General features: G+C 47.0%; 1 protein-coding gene across 3 annotated transcripts in view; it reads right to left on the bottom strand.

Annotated features, from left to right (window-relative positions):
- Positions 1-283: 283 nt before the first annotated feature.
- Positions 284-13,859, bottom strand: part of med15 (mediator complex subunit 15) — a 95,717-nt gene continuing 82,141 nt past the window's right edge. For all 3 annotated transcript variants that reach the window (XM_052032053.1, XM_052032054.1, XM_052032055.1), the window contains 3 exons: positions 6,778-6,944; positions 6,484-6,582; positions 284-4,618 (listed from right to left, as the gene is read on the bottom strand). In XM_052032053.1, the coding sequence (XP_051888013.1) occupies positions 4,482-4,618; positions 6,484-6,582; positions 6,778-6,944 (403 nt within the window). In that variant the 3' untranslated portion in view covers positions 284-4,481. The remainder of the gene's footprint in view (positions 4,619-6,483; positions 6,583-6,777; positions 6,945-13,859) is intronic.

Below are 13,859 nucleotides of genomic sequence, written 5' to 3'. Positions count from 1 at the left end.
TGTATCTCCAAGTGATTTGGAGCAGAACCTGCAAGTGGTGGTGTCCCACAGCGCATGCTGCCTTTGCCCTTGATGGTCGTCGCCTTTGGAGGTGCAGCTGGGGGTAGTCCAAGTGAGAGCACAATCTGCAGCACCGTGTCCACGGTGGAGAGAGTGCATGCTTAAGATGGTGATCAGGGTACCAGTCAACCGTGGTGCTTTATTCTTAATGGTAACAAGCATTTTTGAAGCTGTATCTATCTATACAAATGGAATTGGAATTGGTTTATTATTGTCACTTGTTAACTTGTCATGCATATTGTTCATACAGACCAATTCATTACACAGTGCATTGAGGTAGTACAAGGTAAAACAATACAGAATGCAGAGTAAAGTGTCCCAGCTACAGAGAAAGTGCAGTGCAGGCAGACAATAAGGTGCAAGGTTATAACAGGGTAGATTGTGAGGTCAAGAGTCCATCTTATCGTACTAGGGAACTGTTCAATTGTCTTGTAACAGAGGGATAGAAGCTGCCCTTGAGCCTGGTGGTACGTGTATCTTCTGCCCGATGGGAGGGGGGAGAAGAGGGAATGTCCCGGGCGGATGGAGTCTTTGAGTATGCTGGCTGCTGTACGGAGGCAGTGAGAAGTGTAGACAGAGTCTATGGAGGGGAGGCTGGTTTCTGTGATGTGCTGAGCTGTGTCCACATATTCCATCACACTTCTTACTCCAGTTTTACAGATGTGGATAGACCTTTTCATGCCATGAGCGGAGTCACTTGCCACAGCTTCTGACCTGCTCTTGTTGCTGCACTGTCTCTGTGGCTGTTCAGTTTCAAGTCAATGGTGACCCCAGGATATCGATGGCACTGGATGATGGTTAAGCCAATAAATGTGAAACATAGGCGGTTAGACTCTCACGTTGGAGATGGTTTACTTATCAAGAAACATCCCTGCCAATTGTCTGGTGCAGTGGGAACTTGACATTTTTTGATCCATGCCCGAGTTGTGTCTGATCATTTTTTGAGGAGTTGCAAAAAGATCTTGCAATCATCAGTAAACTTCTGACCTTGTGATTGAAGGGAGACAACTGATGAAAAGGTTGAAGATTGTTGGGCCCAGGTCATTGCTGGAAGCTGTGGTCTCCTCGCCTCTTTGGCTGTGTAAGCTCAAAGGGCAGTGACCATTGTTGAGCTTGAGAAATCTCTGTGCTGGGGAGGGCAGGAGAGACAGCACCCTGCAAGCAGGTGGTGATGAGGGAGACTGCAGGATGCGGCCGGTCTGTCCCCACGCGGGGCAGCTGTTCCTGGTCCCCAACATCCGTGTCAGACAGGGTGCAGCCCTGGGCCCCACATCTCAGCATGGAGACCGCCCCAGCCCATCCAACACCGGCCCCCCAGGAGCCTCTCGACATCCACTCGTGTGGCGAGTCATGGCTCGGGAGATGCCAGGGTTCCAGCCAGCTGCCCGAAAGAGCAGCAAACATCCCGTGTCTTTTTAAGGTACAGGTGGATATACATACCTGAGTGTGTCAGGGCCGGAGGACCAAGGACACCATACCCAATCAGTGCTCAGTGGGATGGTGCTAAGCAGAGCAGCAGTGGGAGCTGACTGGTGAAGCAACCAGAGGAGTCATGGTTCGAAGCTTTAGAGAGGGTGCAGAGATTTACCAGGATGCTGCCTGGACTGGAGAGCATGTTTTATGAGGATAGATTGAGTGAGCTTGCGCTTTTCTCTTTGGAGAGGAGGAGGATGACAGGTGACTTGATAGAGGTGTACAAGATGATAAGAGGCATAGATCGAGTGGACAGTCAGAGACTTTTTCCCAGGGTGACAATGGCTAACCCAAGGGGGGCATCATTTTAAGATGATTGGAAGGTATAAGGGGGATGTCAGGGGTAAGTTTTTTTTTCCACACAGAGAGTGGTGGGTGCGTGGAACGCACTGCCGGCAGAGGTTGTGGGGGCAGATACATTAGGGACATTTAAGAGACTCTTAGATGGCCCCATGATTGATAGAAAAATGGGGGGCTATGTGGGAGCGAAGGGTTAGATAGATCTTAGAGCAGAATAAAATGTCAGCACAACACTGTGGGCCAAAGGGCTTGTACTGTGCTGTAGTGTTCTATGTTCTATGAAGAATTTATTTTACACAGTGAGTTGTGAGCGGCAGCACACAGCCCACGAGGGCGGTAGGAAAGGGCTGAGTAGTAACATACAAAAAGAAAATTGGACAAATATTCAAAAGGAGAAAACAATTCCCTGGCTCTGGATACAAAGCAGGAAGTAGGACTAATTAGATAACTACCAAAGAGCTGACAGAGACAAAAGGTTGATTCGTTCAGTTCTACACTGCATCATTCTATGAATCCTCTTTAGACCTTACAGTGTTTTTTGGGCATCCACATGTCAGGAACCTTTGAATCTTTGGCATTTGGATAAGTCAACCTGTCAGTTAATCACATCCCAGACTCTTGTCTGTTGATGAGATAAACATCTGGAAACACCTTGAATGGAAAGTGTGCTCAACTAGGACACTGCAGCAGAAATATACACCACCTTTAATATGGGGGTCACGAACAAGCCCAATAAACGCCAGAACTCTGTGAGAATGGATGGCGCAGTCGTCAGGGCGAGCAAAAGATGACGACGTGGAATTGGCTCGGTGGACACTCGCCGGGTATCTCCAGAATAAAATTGTCAGTCTGTCTTCACCAAATCACAGAACACTATGGTGCAGGAGGCTGTAATTCAGCCCATCATCTCCATGCTGGACCTTTCGGTACAGTATTCCACAATTGTGGCCATTCAGCAACCTCAGTGCCAGTTTCTGATGGGGTTGTCGCTGCATACATTTGTAATTGGCTATAGAAGTTACTTCACATCCCCGAACTATGAAGTTTTTTTTGGTTAAGAGTTACGTCTCATGACGAGTATTTTCTCTGCCCCTTCCCCCTCACTGCAGACACTGCTGGAGTTCACAGGATGTCCTCATGTGGCTATCCCAAGCGGTCATTGTTCATTGACCATAGCCAGAGACCACTCTCTGCTTAGTTCACCTGAATGCAGCACAAACTGACGGCAGTTTTCATCCACTGGTTCGGAGTGGAAATGCTGATGATCTTTTCCTACCCGTTTGTCAGGATTGTGTAGCCTAAAGTTGTCCGAGATGAGATCCACCAAGATCAGTGGAGGTGGGGAGCCAGTGTGAGGGCAGTTCCTATCAGAACATTGTTCCATCAGACTTCATATTTCAGAAACACCTCCTACACCATGTGTACGGCTATAAGGTGCACCTATCATATGGCAGCACGCAACTCCTGGCAAGGACCATGTCATCTGTTTTTAGTGATGTTGGCCGGAGGAAGAAGATTGCCTGAGATACCTGAAGAACTCCCCTTCAAACACTGTGGTAACTTAACCCATTGTAGCAGTTTAATTTAATTAAAATCATTGCAAATGTTCAAAATCTGAAATGAAAATAAACTGCAGGAAACACTCAGCAGGTCAGGCAACAGAGAGGAACTTAACGTTTCAGATCACTGATCTTTCTTCTGAACTGGGGAAAGCTACAACAGAATGCCAGAGGAACTCAGCCGGTCAGGCAGCGCCCGTGGTCAGATGCTGCTCGACCTGCTGAGTTCCTCCGGTAGTCTGTGCGTTGCTCCAGATTCCAGCGTCTGCAGTCTCTAGTGTCTCCGAGTCAAACACTGGAAATATTTCCAGCTGCAGAGAGGGGGAGGGTTGGAGAGAACACGGGAGGTGTCTGTGATTTGTGGGGACTGGGACTAACTGCACTTAACAAGCCTTCACCCTCTGAGTGGTGGTGGTGCTGACTCAGAGGGTGAAGGCTTGTGAAGTGCAGTTCGTCCCAGTTCTGTCTCACTTCAAACATTAAATTTCTCTCTCTGCCCCCCCAGGTGCTGCCTAACCCGGTGAGCATCTCCAGCATTAACTGCTTTTATTGGCAGTTTCACGTTCACCCAAAAGGCAGAGCTCTTTCAGTACCGCACTGCCCAGCACTACACTGGGGATTATCTGCTCACGTTCTTAAGTGGGGCTGGGATCACTGCAGGTGGACTCTCAGAGAATGACCAGACTGGCACTGGTGGTAATGTCAAGTCGTAAATCCTTGGGTAAATAAAACAAAACTATTAACAATTCTGTGGAAAACAATTTACTCCAGTGATAACTTCACTGATACGTTATTAAAAACACGCTTACCCAAGTAACATATGGAATACTAAAATCCACTTCGGGTTATGAGCAAAAACACTGCCTGAAAGAGAAACAAGGACTGTAAATAATGTGTTGAATTCTTGATACATATATTTTATATCCAGAAATTGCAATGGAAAGGTCCTGTGTATTTTAAGGTGACCAGGAAGAGAGCTAAATGGTGTAAGTCCTTCTCCATACATCTAGCTTCCTGATGAATCCATGAAAAGGCTGCTTGGTTACAGATTGGCTCGGTGGGGAGGTGCTCACACCTTGCCGGAAGGGGTCATGCTGCAGAGAGGCAGGCCTGCTTCACACTCTGCGCCCAGGTGTTGAGGAGTGCAGTGACAGAGTGCTTGTCGGGCAGCTGTAGGAGCCTGGATGTCATTGCACGGTGAACCATCTGCAGAAATGGGTTGGCCTCTGCAAGGGAACAGACGAAGAGTGAGCTGTCACAGTGACACAGGTCGCACCTCACACACTCCAACATCAACCCTTTGCTGGCCCCGCCAGTAGCCTGTGCACCTTTAAAAACTTGGTCTTTTTGATTCTTTACCTGTGAATTCCACTGCAGCCAAGCACAAAGGAACAGCTGAAGAGCCCGACTAATGCCCCAGAATGATGCAGAGCAGAGACTGGGCGTTACTGTACTCAGCTGTGTCGGGTCACTCTGGTCCACTGAGCCTGGAACTGTGCCAGCAGTAACCAAACACCGCCTGCATTAACAAAGCCACGTGATATAGCTTTCAATGAGGCTTTAAAGCACATCGCAGATTACTGGATGCAAGTATTACAGCCTCCATCACATGCACAAAATGGACCAGTTAATCTCTTCATCGTGGTGCTGGATGAGGGGTACCTGTTGGTCAGGACTAGAAAGCTCCCTTGCTCTTCTCTGAATCGTGAGGTGTTCTTTCACATTCAAAGTCAGGAGCTTGGATCAATGCCTCCTTTGAAGCACTCTTGACAGTGCAGCCTGCTGTTAAAAGCCACATTCATACAGCCTGTTGCTGTCAGTCCTTGTGCGGTGTACCTCCCCTACCACGCATTTCATTGTCAGTTCCAATGTTGTCTCACGTGGCGTGGTGTTAATGTGAGGGGTGAATGCTGGATTACCTTCGGATGTTTTCCGGTATTTGAGGCACAATGTCCTGACACTTTCACAATAGGTGACCTTGGACTGTACTAAGGAATGCAGCTACATCTCTGATCAGTAAGTACCAAATAGCCTGGATTTGGGCTGGGTCTTTTGCATATGTGCCATTAATTTGTCCACCTATCACTGCTCTGCTTTTCCCTCCTATATATCAGGCTTCCCCTTTTCCTCTCTTCAGTCCTGAAGAAAGGTCGACCCAAAACGTTGACCACCTGCTTTTCTCTACGGATGCTGCCTGGCCTGCTGAGTTCCTCCAGCATCATAGTGTTTTACATCTAGATTCCAGCGTCCGCAGTCCTTTGGTTCTCCCTGACATTAACTAATGCCTGAAATCCCCAGCTCGGCATTTGCCTACAGGCAGAGATTGCACACATGACCTTAAAACTCATTCAGGTGATGACTCAGTGTGACGTGGGTGTGGTCTGTTAAAATGTGTTTGATAACTGAGAGAGCTTCACTTCATAAAATGACCCAGTGCATCCAGTGGTCACTCTGTCTACCTCCACGGTGGAGCTAGCAGCTAATCCCACTCTCCTCTTTTGGAAGGTTTACTAAACCCACTCCCACCACCCTCACAGCAAGCACATTCACAGCTCTGTAAAAACATTTCCTTATAGAATCTCTGGTTCCTTTACCAATTATCTCAAACTACATCCTCAGCCATTAGAAACAATCCTCACTTACTGTCCCAAATGACCTTCATGATTTTGAACAGTTCTGTCTGATCATCCAAGCAGAACCTCAACCTCTCCTCTGCCTACAGAGGACTGAAGTCCCTCATTCCTAGTACCATTCCAGAGAATGGCAGACATCTGAACTACGAGGGATATGGGGAGGGGGCAGTAAAATGGGATTGGTACCAAAACTGGATCAATCATTATCATTCTGGATGGCGGATCAGACCCAAGGTACTGACTGACTGAACCACTGCTCCTTCTTCGCTGTTCCTTGAGTATGTCAGGTGATTCTACTAAAATCAGTGTGGGTCGAGAACAGTGTCACCACAATCACAGTGGAGGAGACTCACAACTGTATGTGCATAAAGGACTGTCTACACAGTGGGAGTCAGCAGCCTGTCCAGTCGACTGCATTTTGTAAAAGAAACAGCCCAACCCTTCCCTTGTGAACTTACCATACTGCTGGGAGTCATCAGTCCACTGAGGGCTCTGATCTGGGTAGTCAGCTGGAACACTGAGCTGTAGTGGGGGAACACTGGGGAGACTCTTATCATCTGATAGAAAAGATCAAGTCAACGTTAGCTCAAGTAATCAACACCAGCTCACATCTCTATCCAGCCAGTCCCGGAGGAGTCACATTACAACCTCGGTGCAGGACGACGCACCAGGTGACCAGTGAACCTCTCAAAATTCATGCTTGACATGAAAACAACAGCATTGGACTGAAGCCAGCACCCATCTTCACTCACCCAACTTGCATATGAGATGAACTGTTCCATTGTTACTGCAGTGGGAAGGGTCCAAATTCACCAGGAATTTTGGATTTAGCCGTGCGACCTCCCCCTGCAGGACATTGGGGATGGTTTGCCTCTCGTCGTCCTCGTGCCTGCGTTTCCGGGCGGAAATCAGAGGGGCCCTGTGTGGAAAACATTACATTACAGCTGAGTAAGGTGGCTGACATGTTTTCAAGCCTTTTCTGGAACGTTTGCAACAGAAGTCCAGCCCCAATATTAGCCAAATGAAAAACACGATGATGCTGGAGGAACTCAGCAGGCCAGGCAGCATCCGTGGAGAAAAGCAGGCAGTCAGCATTTCGGGTCAGGGCCCTTCTTCAGGACTGAAGATAGGAAAAGGGGTGGCACCACAGGGTTTCTCCACGGATGCTGCCTGGCCTGCTGAGTTCCTCCAGCATCGGAGTGGTTTTCATCTAGACTCCAGCATCTGCGGTCCTTTGTTTCCCCAATATTAGCCATGTTACTTTGTTCACTAACACGGTTACTACACAGCACACAACTGTGTAATACGTCACACACTACATCCTGCTGCACTGCATCAGTGATGTCCCTCGTCTGCCAGCTCACTGCCTTTGGGCCTGCAGAGTTACCCCCATCTCCCTGCGCCACTGAGAACAATGAGCACTATTCAGAGCTAATCCCCACCTGGCACTGCGGTGAGCGGGAAGAACTATCCCAGCTTCCACTCAGCATGTTAACATCAAACTCCTGGTCACTCTTCCCGGGAACACCCCCACCCACCCGGGAGCTCAGAGTAAGGGCAGGCTCCAGCTTCTGCCCCATGACTTGTCACATCCTGGCCAACATTCTCAACCAAGCTGGTCAGGACAGCTCCACAGGATCAGAAAGCCTCAGTGTCCAGTGTGCTACAATACACAGTCATAATGAACCAAACACCAATTTTCCATTAGGGGAGGTTAGCAACCTGGAAACAGGTCTCAGTGAAAAAATAATTAACTTAGGAGCAAACACAAACTATATAATGATATCACGACTGATGTGGACTGTGCTTAAATGCTTCAACTTGTGTGGTGAAATATAGCCTGTCAACCAGAGACTTAACTGGAAAATTCAGATCAATCTCCAGTGTTTGCACGTTCTCCCTGTGACCATTTGGGTTTCCCCCTCTGGTTCCCTCCCACATCCCACAGACGTGCAAGTTGATAGGTTAATTGGTTGCTGTAAACTGCTTCTAGTGTGTAGGTGGGTGGTTGAATCTGGGGGGGAGTTGATACAGTGTGGAAGAATAAAATGGAATTAACGTAGGATTAGTGTAAGTGAGTGGCTGATGGTCAGCATGGACTGAGCGGGCTGAAGGGCCTGTTTCTGCGCCGTATGACTCCTTAAATAGTGCAGCCACAGAGACCACGAACTGGATATTCTCACTTGCTTCCAGATTCTCCAAAGCCTTTCCACTATCTTGAAGGAGCAGATCAGGATTATGATGGACGAGTGCAGCTCATGCCATCTACAGGGTACTCCAGGAGAATAATGGAATGAATATTCCCCACTTGGGTGAGTGTAGCTCCAGCAATGCAGGACCAATCCTCCAGGCTGACTGGCACCTCTTCCACCAGCCCAAGCATTCTCACCCTCCAGCACACCATGGCTACAAAGTACAATCATCCGTAAAACACACAACAAAGATTATTTAACACCATCTTCTTCACCTTGACCTCTTAGAACAAGACAGACAAAAGCAGCGGGCACACGGGGACACCACCGTTGGAAAACTCCCCCAGCTGGAAGTATATTGCCTTCCCTTCACCAACACTGGAACTTCCTCTCCAATAACAGAGGGAATGCCTTCACCAAGAGACTCTTGCAGCCCAAGGAATTACCACCTTCACAAGACAATCTGGGTAATAAGTGTTGGCCTTGGCAGCAACACTCACATCCCAAACATAAATAAAGATCCAATGGTTTTAATGATTCCTCCAAAATGAATCTCCTTCCTGATGCAGTTTTTTGTTGTGAGCTTTGTTGCACAATCCACGTCTCTGCCCAGTCACCATCTTGACTGGGATTACTGCACATTGATTACCATCACTATATACTTAAGGACATAATCACATGATCAAAGAACCCACCCACCCGAATCATTCTCTCTTCTCTCCTCTTCCATCGGGTAGAAGATACAGGAGCCTGAGGGCACGTACCACCAGACTTAAGGACAGCTTCTACCCCACTGTGATGAGACTATTGAATGGTTCCCTTATACAATGAGATGGACTCTGACCTCATGATCTACCTTGTTGTGACCTTGCACCTTATTGCACTGCACTTTCTCCGTAGCTGTGACACTTTACTCTGTACTGTTATTGTTTTTACCTGTACTACATCAATGCACCCTGTACTAACCCAATGTAACTGCACTGCGTAATGAATTGACCTGTATGATCGGTAACCAAGACAAGTTTTTCACTGTACCTCAGTACACGTGACAATAATAAACCAATACTGGTGGTACCTGGAAATTCAAAGACAGACAACATTTGTCACTAAACTGATTGATGAATTATAAATACCACCCTCCTTGAACTCCACTCACAACACTTTCCATTCACTGAAATGCCTCACTGTGCATTGCCACTTTCACGTTCACCAACCAGTTTACCAACCAAATTAAATCTTTGCAATCAATTCCACAGACAGTTCAAAATGGACCTCTGAAATCCATAATATTCATTCCTTCTTGGTACTTAATCCAAATTGTATGTGTGCAGATGACAAAGTTAAATTGATGGTAAGTTATCCTCTTAGCAGTCCCTCAGGATGAATTGTTTCTGTTCCAGTTCTGTGGGTTCCAAAGTGGGTGACCACCCCTACCTGGGACCCTTGCCACAAGTGGCCACTGATTGGCTGGGAGAGGTGATTTGGTGTGCACTCCTGCTGCTTGCCAGTGGCCTCTGTATGCTCCCCTCAGTGCCTCCCCAAATGCTCCTTCTACGTTGAGTGTTTACAGGCCCGGATTCCCAGTAGCTGGTGAGGGTGCCACACCCTTTCCAAGGAGACTTTGAGAATGTCCTTGAACCACTTTCTGTCCTCCTGTGACTGCGCTAGGAACAGTGATAGCGCAGTCTGGTGTCACCCATGTGGAACAAGCTCCCATTGACCTGGGAGAAGACATCGGCATTGAAGGATTTTGTTGACAGTATTGGTGCCACCTCTTTTGTGTTTTGAGATGACTACAGTAGACTTCTCTACCATGTTTTAGCACTTCAACAAGGATTTTGTCTGCTCCAGAAGCCTTGCTGTTTTTCAGCTGTCATGGACTTTTCAACCTTTTACTGAACTGGGGTTGTGCCTAGATTATTGCAAATAGTATGTGGTAGGATTAAGTCATGGGCACTCGTGTCTGGGGCAAAGTAAATTGGTTAACTATTGTCACATGTACCGCGGTACAGCGAAAAACTTATCTTGCATACCGCCATCCATGCAGATCATTTCATCACATCAGTGCATTGAGGTAGTACAAGGTAAAACAATAACAGAATGCAGAATAGTGTTACAGTTACAGAGAAAGTGCAGTGAAGGCAGACAATAAGTTGCAAGGCCATAAAGAGGTAGATTGAGAGGTCAGGAGTCCATCATCGTACTAGGGGACCGTTCAATAGTCTTACAATAGCGGGATAGAAGCTGTCCTTGAGCCTGGCAGTACGTGCTTTCAGGCTTTTGTATCTTCTGCCCGATGGGAGGGGAGAGAAGAGGGAATGTCCTGGGTGGGTGGGGTCTTTGATTATGCTGGCTGCTTTACCAAGGCAATGAGAAGTGTAAACAAAGTCTATGGAGGGGAGGTTGGTTTCCGTGTCCACAAGTGTGGACACGGAACTGTGTCCACAACTCCCTGCAGTTTCACGTGGTCATAGGCAGTGCAGCAGCCATACCAAGCTGTGATGCATCCGGAAAGGATGCTTTCTAAGGTGCATCGATAAAAATTGGTGAGTGTCAAAGGGGACATACCAAATTTCTTTAGCCTCCTGAGGAAGTAGAAGTGCTGGTGAGCTTTCTTGGCCGTGGCATCCGTGGTTGGACCAGGACAGGCTATTGGTGATGTTCACTCCAAGGAACTTGAAGCTCTCAACCCCCTTGACCTCAGCACCATTGATGTAGACAGGAACATGTGCATTGCCCAAGGTCTTGGTTGAGGAGATCTTTGAAGTTCTCTCCAGCTGGCACTGTCTGCCTCTGTCTATGATGTGCTCTCCTCCATTCTTGGCTCTGAGTTGGGTGGTCTTTAGTGTTTGGGCCACAGATGATCTTGACAACACTGAAGAATCCATACATATTATGGTTATCAGCAAGTTGTTGGATCTCATGCAGTCTCCCCGCCCAGCATGTCTTTCACGCTGCGGGTTTGTTGTTGGACCTCGGCCTGTAGATTTGTTGTTTCTCCTCTGAGACTGTTCAGTGCTTCCAGTCCAAATGCCTCCTGTTTACAGTTAACTTCTTCCAGCATCCCTGCTGATTCAACTCATCTGTGTTTTCAGCTAGAGGAGCCACAAGTCTCTTCACAAGCGTTAATTATGGAGGAATTCAGGGTACTCCAGGCACCGTGGACAGACGACAGACTGCAGCCACAGTTTGGTTGGGAGTTTTTGGATTGATCTATGAGCATTGGCGGAGGGGAGCTTTTCCTTTCTTTATTTTAAATTTTAAAATTTTATTTACAGCGTGGTAACAGGCCCGTCTGGCCCAACGAGTCCACGCCGCCCATTTTAAAACCAAATTAACCTACCTGTACATCTTTGGAATGTGGGAGGAAACTGGGTTGCCGGCAACTTATTACCCATCCCTGATTTCCTTTGTGAAGGAGATGCTGAGACACCACCTTGAACCACTACAGTCTTCCTGGTGAGGGTGCTCCCGCAGTGCTGGAGTTCCAGACTTTAGACCCAGCAACGATGAAGCAATGGCAAAGTTTTTGCGAGTCAGGATGGTGTGTGATGTGGAGAGGACCCTGGTGGTGGTGTTCCTCTGTGCCTTCGCCTCTTGTCCTTCTTGATGGTAGAAGGCGTAGGTCTGGGGTGTCTCTGGTGGCCTCTCGGTCTTTCGACATTCATTTTCTTGTGGTGGTGTTTCCGTTGTCATTGTTGCTTTCTGGGCCAGTTGATGGAGATAAGAGAATGATTAGGCAGTGGTTGGTCCAGCGGTCAGCAGCACTCAGTAGGCATGAGTGACATGGACATCTTTGTAATCCTTCACTCAGCAATGACACAATTTAACAGGTGGCAATGCTTGGATCGAGGGGGTCGACATTAGGCTTTGTACTTGTCTGATGAAACAGGATGTTCACTATGACAAGATCCTATTTGAAGCATTTCATTAGGAGGTTATACGTTTACATTTCCACTGAATTCTACAAAATAGCAATCAATTCAGGTACATTTTCAAGAATGACTGAAAATAAGCCTAATTTTTGCACTTGGATGGGGAATGGCAGAAGGTTTGCTGTAAACTGATCAATTATGAGGTTGTTAGCTCTGCTTAAGCTACATGAGTAGATGGAAGTGCTGTATCATGACACTTCTTTCGGCAGAAGTGTTTAATTTAGCACAGCGATAAACGCACTTTACCAATAAACAGCTGAAATTCCAGGCACATTCTCTCCCAACTAGTTGCATTTCTCACATAACCACTTTGTTCCCTCTTAAGTAGTATTTAATCTGTTATCTCCTGCTAATTAAGCATTGTGGAATTTTAATGCAGGCATTAACCTTCATCACATTTTTTAGTACCACGAAGATATTAATGCTGCCTTTAATACCAAGTTATCTTTCATATTGTGTTACCTGCCAACTCTGCAACTCCTCTATGGATTCTGGTGATGTGGTCAGAAAGGCTCCATCCTTTCAGAACCACATGCTGCTCCCCTGTGAGCATTCCATCTTTCTCAAGTGCTCTTCAAAGTCACTCTTCTCTCACAGTTAGAATGAGCTCACAGATGCAAGTGAGGGTTTGACCCTTGCCTGTTTTTACCTCTCCAATGCTCAGTGATGCCAATGTGCTCTGAACATCTGGGTGGATGCCATGTTGTCTTCTCTATTCACTGCTCCCAGCATGGAATCAGACAGAGCACCATGTTCCTCACCTCTAGACTTGGGCATGTCTTCCCAACTCCTCATCATTCAATAGCAAGAGTAACCACGTAAACATTTAATAATTCTGTAATCTCCCCCCTCTCATACACTGCCTCCCACAGTCATTCATAAAAAATTGATCTTCCTATAAAGAATTCTTACCTTTCCTTTAATATTTCCCACTGTATTGCTCTCATGTAGCCCTGCTTAGCCGACTTTTGCCTGATTTTCCTAATTCATGGCAGAAATTTTCAAACTTTACCCTCATTTGTGATTTTAAAGCATAAAGAAAAGCCAACTGGTCCAAGTCAGAATTAATGCCACATCTGAGTCTCCACCCACTCTACTAGATCCAACATTATGTGTGTAGTACAGCAACACTCCTGGAGTTTCTGTTGGAATTCTTTGAGGAAGTAACAGGCAGGATTAGACAAAGGAGAGTCAGTGGATGTTGTTTACTTGGATTTTCAGAAAGCCTTTGACAAGGTGCCGCACACAAGGCTGCTAAACAAGATAGGAGCCCATGGCGTTACAGGAAAGGTACCAGCATGGATAGAAGATTGGCTGACTGGCAGAAGGCAAAGAGTGGGAATAAAGGGGGCCTTTTCTGGTTGGCTACCAGTGACTAGTGTTGTTCCGTAGGGGTCAGTGTTGGGTCCACTACTTTTCACTTTATATGTTAATGATCTGGATGATGGAATTGAGGGCTTTGTGGCCAAGTTTGCGGATGATACAAAGATAGGTGGAGGGGCAGGGAGTGTTGAGGAAGCAGGGAGTCTGCAGAAGGACTTGGACAGACTGGGAGAATGGGCAAAGAAGTGGCAGATAGAATACCATGTAAGGAAGTGTATGGTCATGCACTTTGGTAGAAGGAATTCAGAAATCGGAGGTGCAAAGGGACTTGGGAGTCCCAGTGCAGGATTCCCTAAAGGTTGAGTCAGCAGTAAGGAAGGCAAA

The sequence above is a fragment of the Pristis pectinata genome, chromosome 17, assembly GCF_009764475.1.
Source record: "Pristis pectinata isolate sPriPec2 chromosome 17, sPriPec2.1.pri, whole genome shotgun sequence".
Taxonomy (NCBI): domain Eukaryota; kingdom Metazoa; phylum Chordata; class Chondrichthyes; order Rhinopristiformes; family Pristidae; genus Pristis; species Pristis pectinata.
This window is presented reverse-complemented; position numbering and strand designations above follow the sequence as displayed.